At 43.8% G+C, this 15842-nt stretch overlaps 1 protein-coding gene across 1 annotated transcript in view; it reads right to left on the bottom strand.

The window, feature by feature from the left end:
* Window positions 1-13735, bottom strand: part of LOC135915075 (nucleolin-like) — an 82252-nt gene extending 68517 nt beyond the window's left edge. Inside the window, exons 1-4 of the mRNA XM_065448056.1 lie at window positions 13565-13735; window positions 13143-13221; window positions 4377-4556; window positions 1714-1836 (exon numbers count right to left, since the gene is read on the bottom strand). Coding sequence (XP_065304128.1) covers window positions 1714-1836; window positions 4377-4556; window positions 13143-13221; window positions 13565-13609 — 427 coding nt within the window. The 5' untranslated portion in view covers window positions 13610-13735. The remainder of the gene's footprint in view (window positions 1-1713; window positions 1837-4376; window positions 4557-13142; window positions 13222-13564) is intronic.
* Between the last annotated feature and the right edge of the window lie 2107 nt (window positions 13736-15842).

Below are 15842 nucleotides of genomic sequence, written 5' to 3'. Positions count from 1 at the left end.
ATTAGGTCAGATGTAAGCTAATTACTCCTGCATTGTTTTTTTCTTCCTACTTTGTTATTCATTCATGACCTATGTGATGACTTTTTAAAAATTTCTTTAGCTTTAGGATGTGCAGTGGGCCCTTGGAAATGACAGCTATTCTTTAAAACTAGTTTTTTTAATTAAGAAATTATCATAATGGCCCGTAAGAAAATACCTATGTGGGATACATTATTTTGCAATATCTTCATTTCTAGATGATATATATAAAATCTGAATATATATTTGGGATCAGCATTCAAAGATATATCTGCATGCCAAATTTCAGGAAGATATCTTGAGAAATAAAAAAAAAGTTTTCAAGACCCTCATCCCCCCTTAAGGCATGCGGCCCGCGCATGGATGCGCGCACTAAGAGAAGGCAGATGGCGCCGTGTTCTTGCCCCCCTCCTCGCTCTCCTAAAAGCGCGTGCTTGATCACATTACTGCGCATTCACTCCCTTCCCACCCCCCTTGCACAGATGTAATCGTCAACTCCCGTGTTTCTCAGAGTGCTCCGTGGCTTCCACGAATTGTTTACAAAGGCTACATACAAATGGCGCAGCGGTGTTTCCTACCTACCGCACCCCGGTGCGCACGCTTTGACAGTGTTTTTGCTGCTCCTACGTTTCATGCGGAAGGACACTTGAAATACCTTTTGGCTCGGCCAACATTTTTGTAGTGTTTTGGTAGATTTACTAGCCGTACAGGCTTTCAGGTACATGCTTGAAATGGCCAAAAATTTCGTTAAATTGAAAGCGTGTCACGAAACTTTGTTAAATCGCGAAAAGATATAAACGGCTTTTAATGCAACTACGATCGGGAAATGAAAATAGTTCGTTACATTGAGAATTTCACTAAATCGAGGTTCTTTATATCGAGGTTTGACTAATGGTTTGCATGCATCAGTGTCAGTACACAAATTTTTTTTTAAAGCTTGCCTGGTTTAACATGAGCACATGTTCTGCGCATGCTCTCACTCCGCAAGCTAAGGCGACGATGTTCGCTGCAAGGCATGCATCTCGATGCTGGCATCGCCACTTCTGAGATGTGTTGGGGCACATGTCTTCATAGCCGAGCTATTAGTAGTGCGATTTAGACGGTCACAATGGGCAACAATATCTTTCTGAACTGAGGTGCAAATGGTAATTGTAATTTTGACCATGGTGAGCTGCATATGTGGAGTGGCAACAAATGTGGAGACTGATCAATTTTGGGCACTTACCATCTTATTCTCCAAAAGAGCAAAAAAAAAAAAACAATACCTTGGAACAGGCCTTTTGCACAAATGTAGCAAGCTGTAGCATGTTCCACCAGTTGGCACAATTCGAGCAGCAACCACACCACTAAGCACAGAATACACTGTAAGCACATGCTATACTGATGGACAGGTCATTCATTTTTGCATGTTACGAGAATATATTTTCCTTTTGAACACACAGTCTACGGTATATCAAGTTGTCACCACACAGACAGCAGCTTTTTGTACAGTCAAAGTGATTGGCGAAAAGCCCGGCGAGCCGTCTGCCAAGACTTCACAAGATGCCGATGGCAACGCTCCACAGAGCAATGCTACAGGCTCCTGTGTTCCCGCTAGGAGTGGCTGCACCTGTACATTACTTTTCCCCTCCTGCAGAGCATCAATTCTGCATATACAATAACTAGAGAATGCAAAACAAAATCAGTAGCTCTCACCATCTTCCAGGTCACTCTCATCGTCTTCATCATCATCATCCTCGCTCCCTTCTTCTAATGAAACTTGTTTTGCTGCATTCTTTTGCTTGGCTTTGGCCTTTCCAGCTGCCACCAACTGAGGCACTGCAGCGCAACATATCACTAGTCAGAATACACCCAACAGGGTATGTATGCACACAAAAGTAAGCTGCAGAGCATTGTTTCATCTTTACAAACAAGAGTAAGGTATCCGATTGGACTAGTATACATAGTCGGCTCACTAGAGGAAACAGTAGAAGAGAACAGTAAAAAAGAAAGGATAGTGAAACAGCTATATGAACTTTCATTACAGGTCTTGGTGCAGGCAAAGAGTAGATTCACTGCAAGAGCTACCATGTATATTTACAGTAGCCAACCAACCATCCTGAAGAAGAGAATTTCAAGTGATCATTTTTTTACAATGTCAACATCACAAAAAGCTTATGAATACACTTTTCCTCACAGTCTTAGTCTGGAGCTTTCGGCCTACATGCGCACTACTTTCAACAAACTGGCAGTGGTTTCCAGCTGGTCACACTAGTGTGCTTGCTTGAGAAAGCCGACTCTCACAATGACCACTTGCATACCTTAGTGGCAGGGTACGCAAGTTACAACATTTTTCATGACTGTCATCTGACCCATGAGAGCTTTACTATATTAGGAAGCGAGTCAACTACAAAAAATTATGAACTGCTGTCAAGCTGACCAAGATGCTTTGTTTTCAGCCTAAGAAGCCAAATGTCCTGAATTTTGCACCTTTGTGCATGGCCATGATATTCAGTTATGACTTCATGCCCTACACGTGTTGTTTAAGGGGGGATATGGGGATCAAAGCTAACTTTTTTATTTACCATCCGATTTTGATTAAATTTTGCACAGATGTTAATAATATCACATAAACAAAACTGTGAAAATATGGTGAAAATATGGCTGCAATATCTGAAGTACATCTTTGTTTACAAAATTGTTCTGCTTTCATTTTTGCAAAATGCCTGCACACCTGTATATTGGTGCTAGGAGTTCAAACAAACTTTGATAGCACTCCTATATGTATCCTCCACACAGTGACATTCCTGTAATTTTTTTTGCCTAACAGATTTTTTTTATATTTTCATTCTTTTGCAGCTACTTCAGTTGCATGAAAATCGAGACTGTGAAAACAAAAGATAACAAATTATTGAAGCAACTATTTTGAAAACAAAACATGTCACTGTGTGCAGTGGTGCACAATGAGTGTAACAAAACAAACGGTGTAAAAATATTCATAACGGTGGCTGAGATATTGGCTTTGCAAGCTGACCTTGGTGGTAGAAAAAAGTTTTGAGAAAAAGGTGTTTGAAGTTTTGGGCCATGTTTATTCGACTAGAAACCACCGGCCTTGTAGGTACAGGAGTCAGGCTGCTCTCTTGGCTTCTTGGATCTTTTATGCTTGCTTTCATGTGCTTTTTGTGCCCTCTTCTTGCGCAAGGCATTTTTCTCAGCTGCTCGACTCGCTTGAGTCCGTCGCCACCGAGCATGATCCTCCAGCCGCAAACCCTATCTTCCGTTCGGTTGCCGGCACAGAACGAAGTGACGCGCGGACAGTGGCGGCGGTCATATTCAACACTTCTGACAAGATGAATTGTGACTCAAGATGCGACTGCATGGTGCGACCGTTGCTGATGCACGGTTCGTCTTCACGGCCGCAGACGCACGCGCTTGGACCGCACTTTCGTCGTTCATCTCGGTGACGGCGGTGGCACAATCGGGGTACGTCGCGGAGCATTTACAGGGCGTTGCAGGCCCGGAAGCATCGGAAAAGGCGGTTATTAGTTCAGTATCATCACCACTGGAACTCAAGGCTGCAACAGCCTGCGAATTGCCCGGCAATGCGTCGGCAGTCTAAGCTTGCGCGCGGACGCAACTCTGCTAGGACTAATCCATCGGATGTTCGGCGGCTTGCGCTTGCGGCTGCCGAAGCGGCGCTTGGTCGCGTATTTCGTCGTCCACGCCCGCCAAGTCATGCTCGAAACCACAAAATGAAATAGAAAACTCAAATCCGATTAAAGCGATGAAGCGGCGGCGTACCTCGAATATCCAACATGTAAACAAAGGAGCAGCAGCCAGCGCGCTATGAAACGGGAGAAGCAGACGCCGCAGCAGCTCGCTTCCAGACCCGGCCAATGGGGCGGCTCATAGAACGCACGTGACGGAGCAAGCCAATCGGCGGCCGCGACAAGCAGCTCCGCGACCTTCAGACTTTTTGCTTTTTATGCTTGCCCTTCTCTCTATCAGGAAATGAAAGAGAGGAGTCAAAAGGCGAAGAGGCGCGCTTTTCAACGGTACCAGCATGGCCGCGCCGCGTACTGCCGTTCCGGAGCTAGGGACGCTCGAAAACCGCGACTTTTCCACCGATTTTCACGAAATTTTCGCTGTATTGCCTTATGTATATATTTATTTATGGTACTTAGCAGTCGTTTTCAGCGGAAATACTTGGAAAACTTATAGAAAAGGGGTCAAAGATTCGAAATCGGCAACTTTCTAAAAAGTGATTTTTGGGTCGTTTTTCCGGAGTTGATCCCCGCGTCCCCCCTTAAATGCTTATTGTGCAAATTTCAAAATTTCCCAATAAAATTCCCAAAGCTTTGGAGCCAAGAAAGACTTACCTTCATCATCATCTTCACTACTTAGGCCCTCACTGTCATCTAGCTCATCATCATCAAGGCTGTCTTCATCCAGTTCAGCATCCTCATCGTCAACATCTTCATCATCTACCTCAAGGTCATCCTCTTCAGAGTCTGCCTCAGGTGCTGGGATCTTCGGCTTCTTGTTTGGCACTGTGGAAACTGCAGAATAAAAAGCACAATAAGCCAGGAGTACCAGTCACCAGATGTACTTGTAGCCAAAAAAATGCATTACCGTTTCTACTGAAATGTACTTGTGACAATACATATTTGACACTCAAACCTTGAGAGCAATTTATATTTTACAACATCTATGCATTCAACAACATTCCACTGTTGAATTAGTGCAAATGGTCAAATCCCATGTAGCCTCATCCCGATTTTTTCACTACACTGAGGAACTCTATAAAGCAGGGGTTTGTACAGAACATTTTCAAAATTTAAGAATACCAAAATATAATACAAGAAAGGTGAAAATTTTTATTTCCCTACATAAACCTTCAAATATTCACATCGCCATTTTAGCCACAGTTTCTTCATCAACAGACACTACTTACACCTCCTTTTCTTTGGCTGTTTGACGAAAGCTCTTTGCCTCAGCCAAGAAGCATGTCAAGCACCCTCACAAAAATAATTATTCTGCATTTTATGGAGTTTGCCTCTCCAAATTTCTCAAACTCAAAACGATTTCTTGCTGTTTCCGACAGCACTTTCCTGTTTGCGATACTCCTAAGCATTCACTGCATAACTGTCTTGCCTGCTGCACTAAACACTACTTCCATTATAACAACGTTCAACAGCATACGAATGTCTATGACATTCGGATGCTGAACGCCGGATGAAAATTACTGCTAACAAACTTTCTGCACAGCACTGATTGGTTTAGCAGTTTTGCTACCACGGTCACACGACTGAAAAATCGAGCAGCGAGGGACTGGTCCAGAATAGTCACATTTTGAGAAAAGTGACCATGTGCGACTGGTCGCTTTGTGTCCAATTTGGTAGCGAGACCGCTGTCAGTAGCCGGAGTGAATGAGCCTTATGGGTAGCGAACACCTCATTCTTGCCCTCGACCTCAAAAGGGCTTTCGATAACATCTCACATGAGGCTATACTCGACAAACTCAATGTCGTAGGGTGTGGTGAGCAAATATTTGCCTATGTCAAGTCCTTCCTCGCTAACCGAACAGCCACAATAGGCATTGGACAGACCCGGTCAGATCCTACAGACATATCTAAAAAAGGAACCCCTCAAGAAGCAATAACACCACTCCTATTTAATGGCGTTTTTCACTGGTTGATCTGGAGCGGCCGCCGAAATCTTCGAGCGAGCGCTCTGGTTTCACAAATTCGAATCAGCCAGCGAAGCGCAAAAATGCTCCGCGGGGGATCACACAGGAAGTATGCATGCACGTCGCGCAAACCGGTTCCGGAAACCATGCCCGATTCCCGCTCTGTACATTTCCACGGCAAGCAAACTCACCGTCCCCCGTGCGTAATTTGACCGCGGTAGTCGCAGAGTCCGTCATTTCCATGTCGCGCCCGCAAGGATTGTGCATGGACAATGTGCATAGAAGGCTTCGTACAGCACCTGCGTCGCCTCGTAATCGCTGTCATCTGAGCTCTCATCGCTAAACGCGAGCTTTGCAGCAGCACCGAACACAGCCATTTTGCAAAGTAACACAATGTTGTGCGTACCAACCGGGTACCGATTTCGCTTGAAGACAGAAGTGACGCAAGCTATTTCCGCTCGAATCCGCGCCTCGGCGGTGGAGCAAGTGAGAGCGATCCGGCACGGAGCGAGTTGATCCGAAACGACCAGTGGAACGTGCGGACCCGCTCCAGATCTATCAGTGAAATTCGGATTCGTTGCCGCGATGCAAGACTTCCTGCTCCGAATCGACCAGTGAAAAATGCCATAAGATAGCTATGCAGAGACTCGCTCATGCCCTAGAGGAAACCCCGCAATTAGGCTACACCTTATATGTGGACGATGCAACCCGTTTGGCTACGTACAGCTCTCTAGCGTAGAAAGAGCAAACACTTCAGCAGGCGGCCGACATTGCCTCTTGTTTCGCTAGGAACAGCAGACTTAGCTGAGCCCCGGAAAAATCAAACATTATCAGAGTTCACAACCCTTGCTATAAAACGAATGGACAAATAAATCTCAACGTGGACGGCCACCCCATCGCTGAAGTCATCCAAGCCAGCATTCTGGGTTTTTGGGTACAAAGCAATGGCAAGGCTACACACACACAATCAAAACTTTACAAACCACAACTAAACAAATCTTTAGGATGATACAACACATAGTGTATCACCATAAAAGAATGAGACACAGACACACCCTATGGCTAGTTCCAGCTTTCGTCCTTAGTTGAATATCCCACGGACTTCCCTACCACGGCCTCAGCAAGTCTGAAGAATACGAAGTCGACACCGTCATTCACAGCGTGTGTAAAGCTGCCTTAGGGCTGCCTATACACATTCCGACTGAGCAGCTTTTGGCCTTGGGCCTACATAACACTTTTGCAGAGCTTTAAACTGCGGTACTAGTCTCAGAGAGACTGCCTCAGCCCTACTGCTGCAGGCAGAACTATCTTGGCCCGCATAACAGTCCCACCCCCCATACATACAGGAAGATGCTATGGAGGACAAGACTAAAGATTGTCACAAGCACATATGCGCCAGACCGCATCCCAAGCATATGCATCACAATACCAACCAAGGTCTTCGTTTGGCCCGGGTCTAACGGCTACGCCACAAAGTGGCACCCAAACATGTAATATATCTAGATGCTGCTACACAAGCGAAATCACGTTATACAGCAGTAGCTGTAGACAAAACACGCCAACCCTTCGTCACTGCATCCTTAACCACATCTTGCATAACTTTTGCGGATATTACAGCAATAGCCCTAGCTAACTAACATCAGGAGAAGAAAGGCCACTCCTCAACCATAGTGACTGACTGAAGAAGCATGTCGCTTATTTATGACAGGCCATTTACCTTCTACTAACCTTAGGTTGCTTGGTCGTAACTTGCTTGCAACATTACCACAATACAATATGGTACCCAGGACATTCAGGCCTCGTAGGCAACGAACGGGCTGATGCTCTAGCTCATTGACTTGCAACCGAGCGAGGCAGCCCGGCTCACACGCTTTGCCCATGCCGAAACACCCACACAAAATGTTGGAACACCAGCGTTTGACATGCCAAAAATACACCTCCCCACACAAATCCTTAAACGGGGAAGAGGCCACAAGCCTCAGAAAAATCCAGATCGACGTTTATCCGCACCTCCTAAAACTTTATACACTCTACCCTACACAATATCGAGCTAGATAGCCGTGGTGCGGCGGTAGACCAACCCTTACCCACATTTCACGGATGTGTGAAAGAATGCCACCAGAGTTAGCTATTCAGCCTAACAAAAACTAACAACGATTAGCAGAGCAACGGAAGGTACAGCTCGCCAGTTCAAACCTGGGGGCACAGAGGACACTCCTCCAGCAAGTACAGCGGGCAGCCAAGGCCAGTGGAGCCCTGGACTAAGGGAGCCACCCATCGCTCTTTGACCCCTTTCCGGCCACTCCGTGTCTAAAGTTTTGCTGCTGCTGCTGCTACTACTACTACTACTACTACTACTCACCAGCAATGAGGGTATTAAAGATCCTTATAGCATTAAACTGAGTGTATTTATGTTTAAAGGGGTAAACATCATTCACTATTCTGCGGTCGCTAAGTGCAAGTACCGGCTATGCTGTCATAAAAATTCATTTGTGGTGGAAATTGCTGCATCTAATTGTGGATATGTGTAAAGGCTGTCTTTATAGATCGTTTTTGTAGCCAAAGCGCTAAAAGTTCGCAGCTTTAAGTGTCATGCACTTAATTCTTCTTATTACTAAGCTCCAGAGTGAAAAAATGCTCCTTGTATGCATAATAAATCTTAATTATTGTTTAACAATACATAAATTCCTCGAACTAGCAGAAATGGTAGCATTTTTTGCTTTCCATCCCAATGAGTTTGCAGGTGCATCACATTATGTTTTTCATATCTTTGAAAATGCCTTCTATTTCTGATATTTTGTACATAACTGTATTTGATATCTTGCACTATATTGTGTAGACTGTGTCTGTATTAAATAATCTTGTTTAATCAGAGCAAAACAAGACAAAGGACAGCAAAGGTGGGACGAAGACTGTCTTCGTCCCGTTTTTTTTTTTTTTTTGACGTCCTTTGTCTAGCCCGTTCTCGTACGTTAGTGTATTAGATAAGCCTTGATGCTTACACTTCGACTACGCATTGTGCTTTTGTTTTGTGGTTTCCAGCACAGTTTCTTCTTTATTCTAAAGCATGTGCCTATAATGAATCCTTGCAAGGTTTGACAGTACGGAAAAGAAAAATAAGTATGATAATCACATGAGACCTCATTTAGTTGTATTGTCTTTTCCACATTTGTCAGACTGTTTAACATGCTGAAAGAACTTTCTATTTTTGTTTTTTAGGTCTGCATTATTCTATATCAGTCAAGGTATCTAGATTGGCACATTTTTTATTCTTTTTTATCAGCATGTATACTTGTTGCTATAGGCAGTATTCATGTGTGGTTTGTTGGCTTTATAACATAGGGTGGCAGTAAAATATTTTTTGAAGCTGATGTGCCCCCCCCCCTTTTTTTTGAAGCAGAGCTAGCATTGAAATGCACTGAAGCACCTCAGTTAAGTGCTTGAATGCATTTTACTATCGCTGCCTCAATGTGTGTGCGTGCACGTACACACATGTGCATGCCCACACATACACACACTACACATACCGTCCAAAATACATCCGCCACAGGATCCCATTCTGGATGTCTAAGGGATGTACAAGTTAGCTTTTTTATATATGCACGGGATCTCCGATGGACATCTCTTGGAGATTTGTGGACATCCACTGGATGTCCGTTGATCGGAAACCGATATCCATAAGACATTCGACGCATGTACGTGGCTGCTTGGGAAGCCTGTGTGCTTTGTATTTAAAAATTACACAAGAAATTCTAGTGTAACCGAAGCCAAAGAGAAAACTGGACGGGACATGCTGTAAAAACTATGTTGAACCCTTTCAGGGTCAATGACGCAAATAAACGGCGCCATGAACAAGTCCAAAATGGTTGATGTCGTATATTTACGGTGCCGTCTGTACGTTTAAAATGCGCGCTAATTTCATAACTTTTTCTTTTCTGGCATGTGCTGCCACTATGTGGGAATACGGGGAATTTTTTTATCGCACCTCCCTCTCTCGGTTTTCATTGCATGGTTTGTTTTAGAGCTAGTTTGCTCCGGCATGTCTATATACTACCCCTCGTGCATTGGCATGCGCACGGCCAGGCGCCAGTTTGGGTATTATTCTGCGGGTGGTTTCGGCTTCTTGCACTCACAAAACTATTGGCCATCTCTTTACTAATCGCTCAAAGGGCGACCGCCTGTTTAATGCTCACAGAGGTGCACATAGGAAGGTTGCCGCCATACATGTGTTTCCTTTTCTCTTTTTGGAGACTCGCGAAAAATAGTTGCCTCTGGTTGGCGATAAGATGAAGATTAGCAGAAGTTTGTCGCACGTTTTGCTTTTTTGACGGGCACACAACCAGTTTTGAGTGCGCTCACCTGCGCAGTTCAATTACGCTATGGATGTAAATATTAGTGTAAGAGCAGGAACATTTGAGACTTGCAAAATATTCTTGCGTGCGCATTTTCTAAGCCTTATGTGTATAACAATGCATCAAATTTTGTATTCTTATAAGTTTATTTACTTTTTTAATTGTTGTCACTTATGAGTAAACAGTACATACATACCAATGCAAAATATCTTTTTCTCACTTCATGGTCTACCAAGAAAAATTACGGTAAATTTTCGAAATAGGTCCCTCAGAATTTGAATCTGCAAAAGATCGACCCTGGGCAGTCGCATATGGCGAAATAAATTGACTCTGAAAAGGCTAATACATGGATAAAAACTGTTCTACGATATTTTTAATTCAAGAACAAGTATCGATAACATGAACTATTTACATATGCCCGACTACATGTCTATGAGAGTTGATCACAAACTGAAAGTGAAATAAACTTTGTATAGAACTAAAGTGCCTAGTAAGCCCTTTTTCCCCAATACAAGTCAAGACTGTAATCAGCTATCAAGTGATATTGTGAAAGTAACTTAAAATGATATGTTAGTACAGCCACTTCATGACGTAATAGTATAGACATGAACATGGGGTGTTTCATCCTATGTTGCCTGTATTATGTATCTTTTTTTTTTATGTACCCCCTTTATTCTGGTAAATAAAAAAATCAAATGCACGATACAGGCTCGTTGAGGGCAACCACATTTGGTGCGTCATAGGTGCCAAAATTGGAAGTAGTGGTGCCTACATGAACATCCAAAATCAAATTTGAACTGCGCACCACGGTCACATTCAGTAGGCGAAGCGTTGTGGGCACAGCCCGATCTGCCACAGCCTTTGCATTGCAAGTCATTGAAAAAGGAGTAGATGCATTGCATAGGGGACGTTTGCCAATAGCTCTGCTTCTGCTGAACGCATTGAAGTACTTTTTGTGGCAAAGTATCTCTGAAATAGTCTATTTCAAATTCAAATGCATTTCTTGACTTCGATAAAAGTGGTTCAGGGCCCTCTTAGTATTTCAATTCGCTCCAGAAATTTGTTTCTGCACTGACCACAGTGTCTCATGCCAATGATTTTTGCCAGAGGATGCGAGGCGAAAGGCACTTGACGCATAGGTTTATGCTATTCATTTTGATTGTTTGGGCTTGGAGATCACACTGTACGTTCTCATGTCTTACATGTAATCAGTACTTTAAAACAAAACAAAGTTTTAAAACACTGAGGTCTCAGCTGCGTGAAATATAAAAAACTTAATACCACAATTTTCACCGTCATATCGCCTAGGGCCCGGTTGAGATTCAGGTTCTTTAACCTCTCTGTGCCATGCTATTATCCCTAGTTCTGACCTAAAATGGCCAAATTATTTTTGAGGGCTCTAGCTAAAACCCAGTTTACTTCCTCAGAAAGAATAAATTCACTTGTGCTTGCACTGTTACATGGTTTGTGTGCAGCCATCTACCAAAAGCATGACTAAGCACAGAGACGAAACTAGGCTCGTCCATGGCATTGCTGGCAAGTACCATTGACGAGCCAGGCTCGCCCTTGATAGTTTTTGCCAGCAATGCGTGGACAAACACAGTAGGTCCAACGCACAAAAGAGGTTAAAGATGTTCCTTCGCACTGGACAGGCAATAGCGCCTTACTTATTTGCAGGATATTGCATTTCAATTCCGTCATATGAGAGAAAATATTTCGAGAATTTTAACTTGCCCAAAATGTATTACAGCTGTTTATTGGTACACAGGAGATGAGCGTGCACAAAACTGGGGAAGCTATCACTTGTCATTGACATCAACTACAGCACATAGAAATAATATTGCAGCAGATAAGTTTAAAGTTTCTGTTAGTGCAAAGGCATCGGCAACCACAATCATTAGCATGTACTATTTTTCGTTTTTTTCATTAGCAGCGCACTACCAGCGCTCCACCACCTAACATCTGTCAAAACATGGCTACGGGTCGTGGGAACGCCAGAATCCAAAGACAGCTTTCACTACTGCTGAACAAAAGAGTTTTGTTTGGAAGCAGCATAAGTCCTCATTGGGTGAGTGAAATGCAAAAGCATCGCAAAATGCAAAGGAAGTCAAGAATGAGGAGGCACAAAGAAATTACCTACATGGCCATATTGATCTTTTTATAGGCGCAAGTTCATTACTAGAATTGCCTAGTCACAACACTGCTGAGTTGCCACACTGTATTGCCTTCTGATTTGTGTCTCACTAATGGTAACAGAATTAACGGCCAAGAATGCTCAATATAGCTGCTTTGACTGCAAAATCTACATTTCACTTGAATTAATGTAACACATCATAGGAATATGTGCTTGTGAGTGCTCCACCTGATCAGCTACTTCATGTCTTCATATACGAAAAATTATGTTTGAACAGTCTGCCTCTACGCCTAACTGCTCTATATTTGAGGAAACAAAGAACACTACAAAATTATGGCGTACCCTCCCATTGATTGCAACTGTTCTGTAACCTCCTGCTGCGCCTACTTGACCGCACATTGTTATATGTACATTGCTGAGTGGAATTAATTAAATGTATACTTCCGAAGGATTCAGCCAGGCACTATATGCCTAGAGCAGCACATGTAACCATGAACTTGCTCAAAGCCAGGCTTGTAGCAGTAGATGGACGCTCATTATGACCGCATCGCATTAGTACGTACAAATGACGCGCCAAAAATGGCGACGGAAAGTGCGCGCCTACAAATATGACGCACCGACTGTTTCCTTCACCGCACAGCGAATCGCGCATGTGCTATGCGCAAAAAAAGCGATTATGAAATAAAATCAACTTCTTGGAGCAATAACTTAGACAAAAAGCACCAAGGACACGCAAGCAACGCGATATGGAATTAGGCTAAGCTAAGAGGGCGCGTTCTGCATACATGTGTGCAACTTTCTCGCAAAGGTGCCCCTCACAATAACCCCGTCGATTGCTTGGAAGAGATCATGACAATATCACAAAGGTCTAAGCAGAATTACTAATATTACGTTTAAGTGAAACGAACAATGGCTTCTGCGACTTGCGACGCCACTTCAAATTTCGGCCGCACCGCTGTTTTGAAACGCACCTTTAACGTAGTCTTCTGTGTCCGACTCCACATCTCCGTCATTGTCATTCGCCTTCTGCAGCTTCTTTTCCTTGCCGACCTAAAATGTAGCACACAAATTTGGTTCAATATGGACGGCATGGAAGCCTACTTCGACACTGTCTTTTTTATAAGCCTAGTTTTTGCCCCTCGGGCACGGCGGGCTTGGAAAACGCAATTCCAAGCCCGCTTCGTGCTCGCTTGGGTCATATTTATTAAGTTGTGCTTCTGCCAATGGCTTGCTGTTTATATAACCTGGTTTGTACGCTAGAATTTATGCACACGATGTCTTAACGCAAGCCAAATAAGAAAAAGGGGGGGGGGGGATACGAAGACTTCAAACCGGCAAACAAATATTTTTTTTTCTTTTGGATGCGCATCGATTATAGCAGCAAAGAGAATACCTTAGATGGCTTTGCAGGTGCACCTTGAGTCTTCTTGAGCTTCATGATGAGAATCTTCCCGCCTAGTCAACAATTTACACAAGACTGACTTGCAACCACGCGGTTCAAAAACTTTTTGTCAAGTCGGCGTCTCGCCGGGTTGCCGGGTCTCGCGAGGAGGCTCAATGTGGCTTGACGAACCTCTCAGCCTGTCTCAGCCTTCCGAGCCGGAGCCTCCAATCAAGCCAACGCTTTTCGGGCGTTGTCTAAGCGTGCGCGCGCGCGCGTGTGTGTGTGTGTGTGTATATATATATATATATATATATATATATATATATATATATATATATATTACTGCCTCATATGTTAGCACTGCTAGAATGCAACGATTGTACACTTTTCAATGACAATGGTAAGCTTCCAGTCAGGATTTGGTAATGCCTGCCGTATGGACTCCAACCAATTTTTATTCTTCTGTATACTTCCTTCTCATGATCAGGGTACCCTATCATAGAGTTTCTGAGAAACTCTATGTTCCCTATCATGATATAGATATAGATGGACAAACGATAATAGGCAAACGTGCTCCTGGACAGACTCTAGAGGCTGTCTGGCGAGCCTCAATTCTAGTTCACTCGACAGGCTATTGAACAACGGTTGCCGTGATATTCGCCGTTGATCCTTACTCCTCAGCCTTAATTCCCAGTCTAATTATAACGCCTAATAGCTTGAATACTTCTAAGCATGCAGTGGAAAGATTGTGTCTTTTTGCCTGACTCCTTTCTTGATAAGTAACTTTCTACTTTTCTTGTGGAGAACCCGGTTCTCCGGTAGCTGTGTAATCTTTGCATATTTCCCAAGATATTTACATAAGCGTCATGTACTCCTTGACTACGTAATACCTCTGACTTCTGATACCTCTACTGAATCAAATGTCTTTTCATAATCTATGAAAGCCAATATATATGAGAGGCCGATTGCACTACGCAACTTTCTAAATTACCTGAGTGATGAGACGTACTATCGGCGTCAAATGAAAGTTGAACAGCGGAGCGCGTGGCCCAAGCATAAGTGAAGATATAGTGCGCGCCGTCCAGTCATCACCATTGACAAGCGCGCACATCCGATTTGGCCGCACTGCGCGATCCCCCTCTAGTGAGATAATTTCGTCTCTGTCCTGGTTCTTACAATTGAAAGGGAGTAAATAAAAAATAAAAACGAAGCTAAAATATTGCAGTTTACGGCGAGTCTTGTCGCACAGATCGCCGAAGCCACGAGTGCTGTCAGCGCGAATAGCGGTGCGCGTGGTGCAGTTTGCCCCGTCATCGCCCGCACCGCGCGGGCGAATCTACCTTGCGATGATGGTGCACGGTGCGGGCGATGACGGGGCAAACTGCACCACGCGCACCGCTATTCGCGCTGACAGCACTCGTGGCTTCGGCGATCTGTGCGACAAGACTCGCCGTAAACTGCAATATTTTAGCTTCGTTTTTATTTTTTATTTACTCCCTTTCAATTGTAAGAACCAGGACAGAGGCGAAATTATCTCACTAGAGGGGGATCGCGCAGTGCGGCCAAATCGGATGTGCGCGCTTATCAATGGTGATGACTGGACGGCGCGCACTATATCTTCACTTATGCTTGGGCCACGCGCTCCGCTGTTCAACTTTCATTTGACGCCGATAGTACGGATGCGATTCATTGTAAAAAATAATTCCTGAAGCCAGGCTGCTCTCTTGGTTGATTGAAATGTTGCCCTGATTCTGTTGGATGTTATCTTTGTAAATATTTATACAATACTGAAAGCAGGTTACTACCTATAATTCGATTCATTCACACACACACACACACACACACACACACACACACACACACACACACACACACACACACACACACACACACACACATATATACATATATATATATATATATATATATATATATATATATATATATATATACTAACAAAAGAAATTAGCTGCGAAACCGAAAAAGTCTCACATTTCAGGATATCTAGTTCCCGATCAAATGAGAGAGTCATGGTCTATGCTGTCTGTCAAAAGGTATGACCACGGTAGTTGGGAGTGAGTGAGTGAATACGCGCACCCGGCTAATCCCACGACGGGGCTGATGACCGCCCCGACGATGGCCACTCAGGGACGGCACTTACATGAGTGTTTTTTGAATACGGGCCCTTGTAAAACTAAGGGACATATTGTGGCAATAATGCACCTATTCTCAAAATTACTTACGCTAGAATTGTTCGTAAAAGCACATTCCAGCCAGTGATAGCGGA

Source organism: Dermacentor albipictus, chromosome 1 (assembly GCF_038994185.2).
Source record: "Dermacentor albipictus isolate Rhodes 1998 colony chromosome 1, USDA_Dalb.pri_finalv2, whole genome shotgun sequence".
NCBI classification, from domain to species: Eukaryota; Metazoa; Arthropoda; class Arachnida; order Ixodida; family Ixodidae; genus Dermacentor; species Dermacentor albipictus.
Note: the sequence above shows the minus strand (reverse complement) of the source record. Positions and strands in the feature narration are given on the sequence as shown.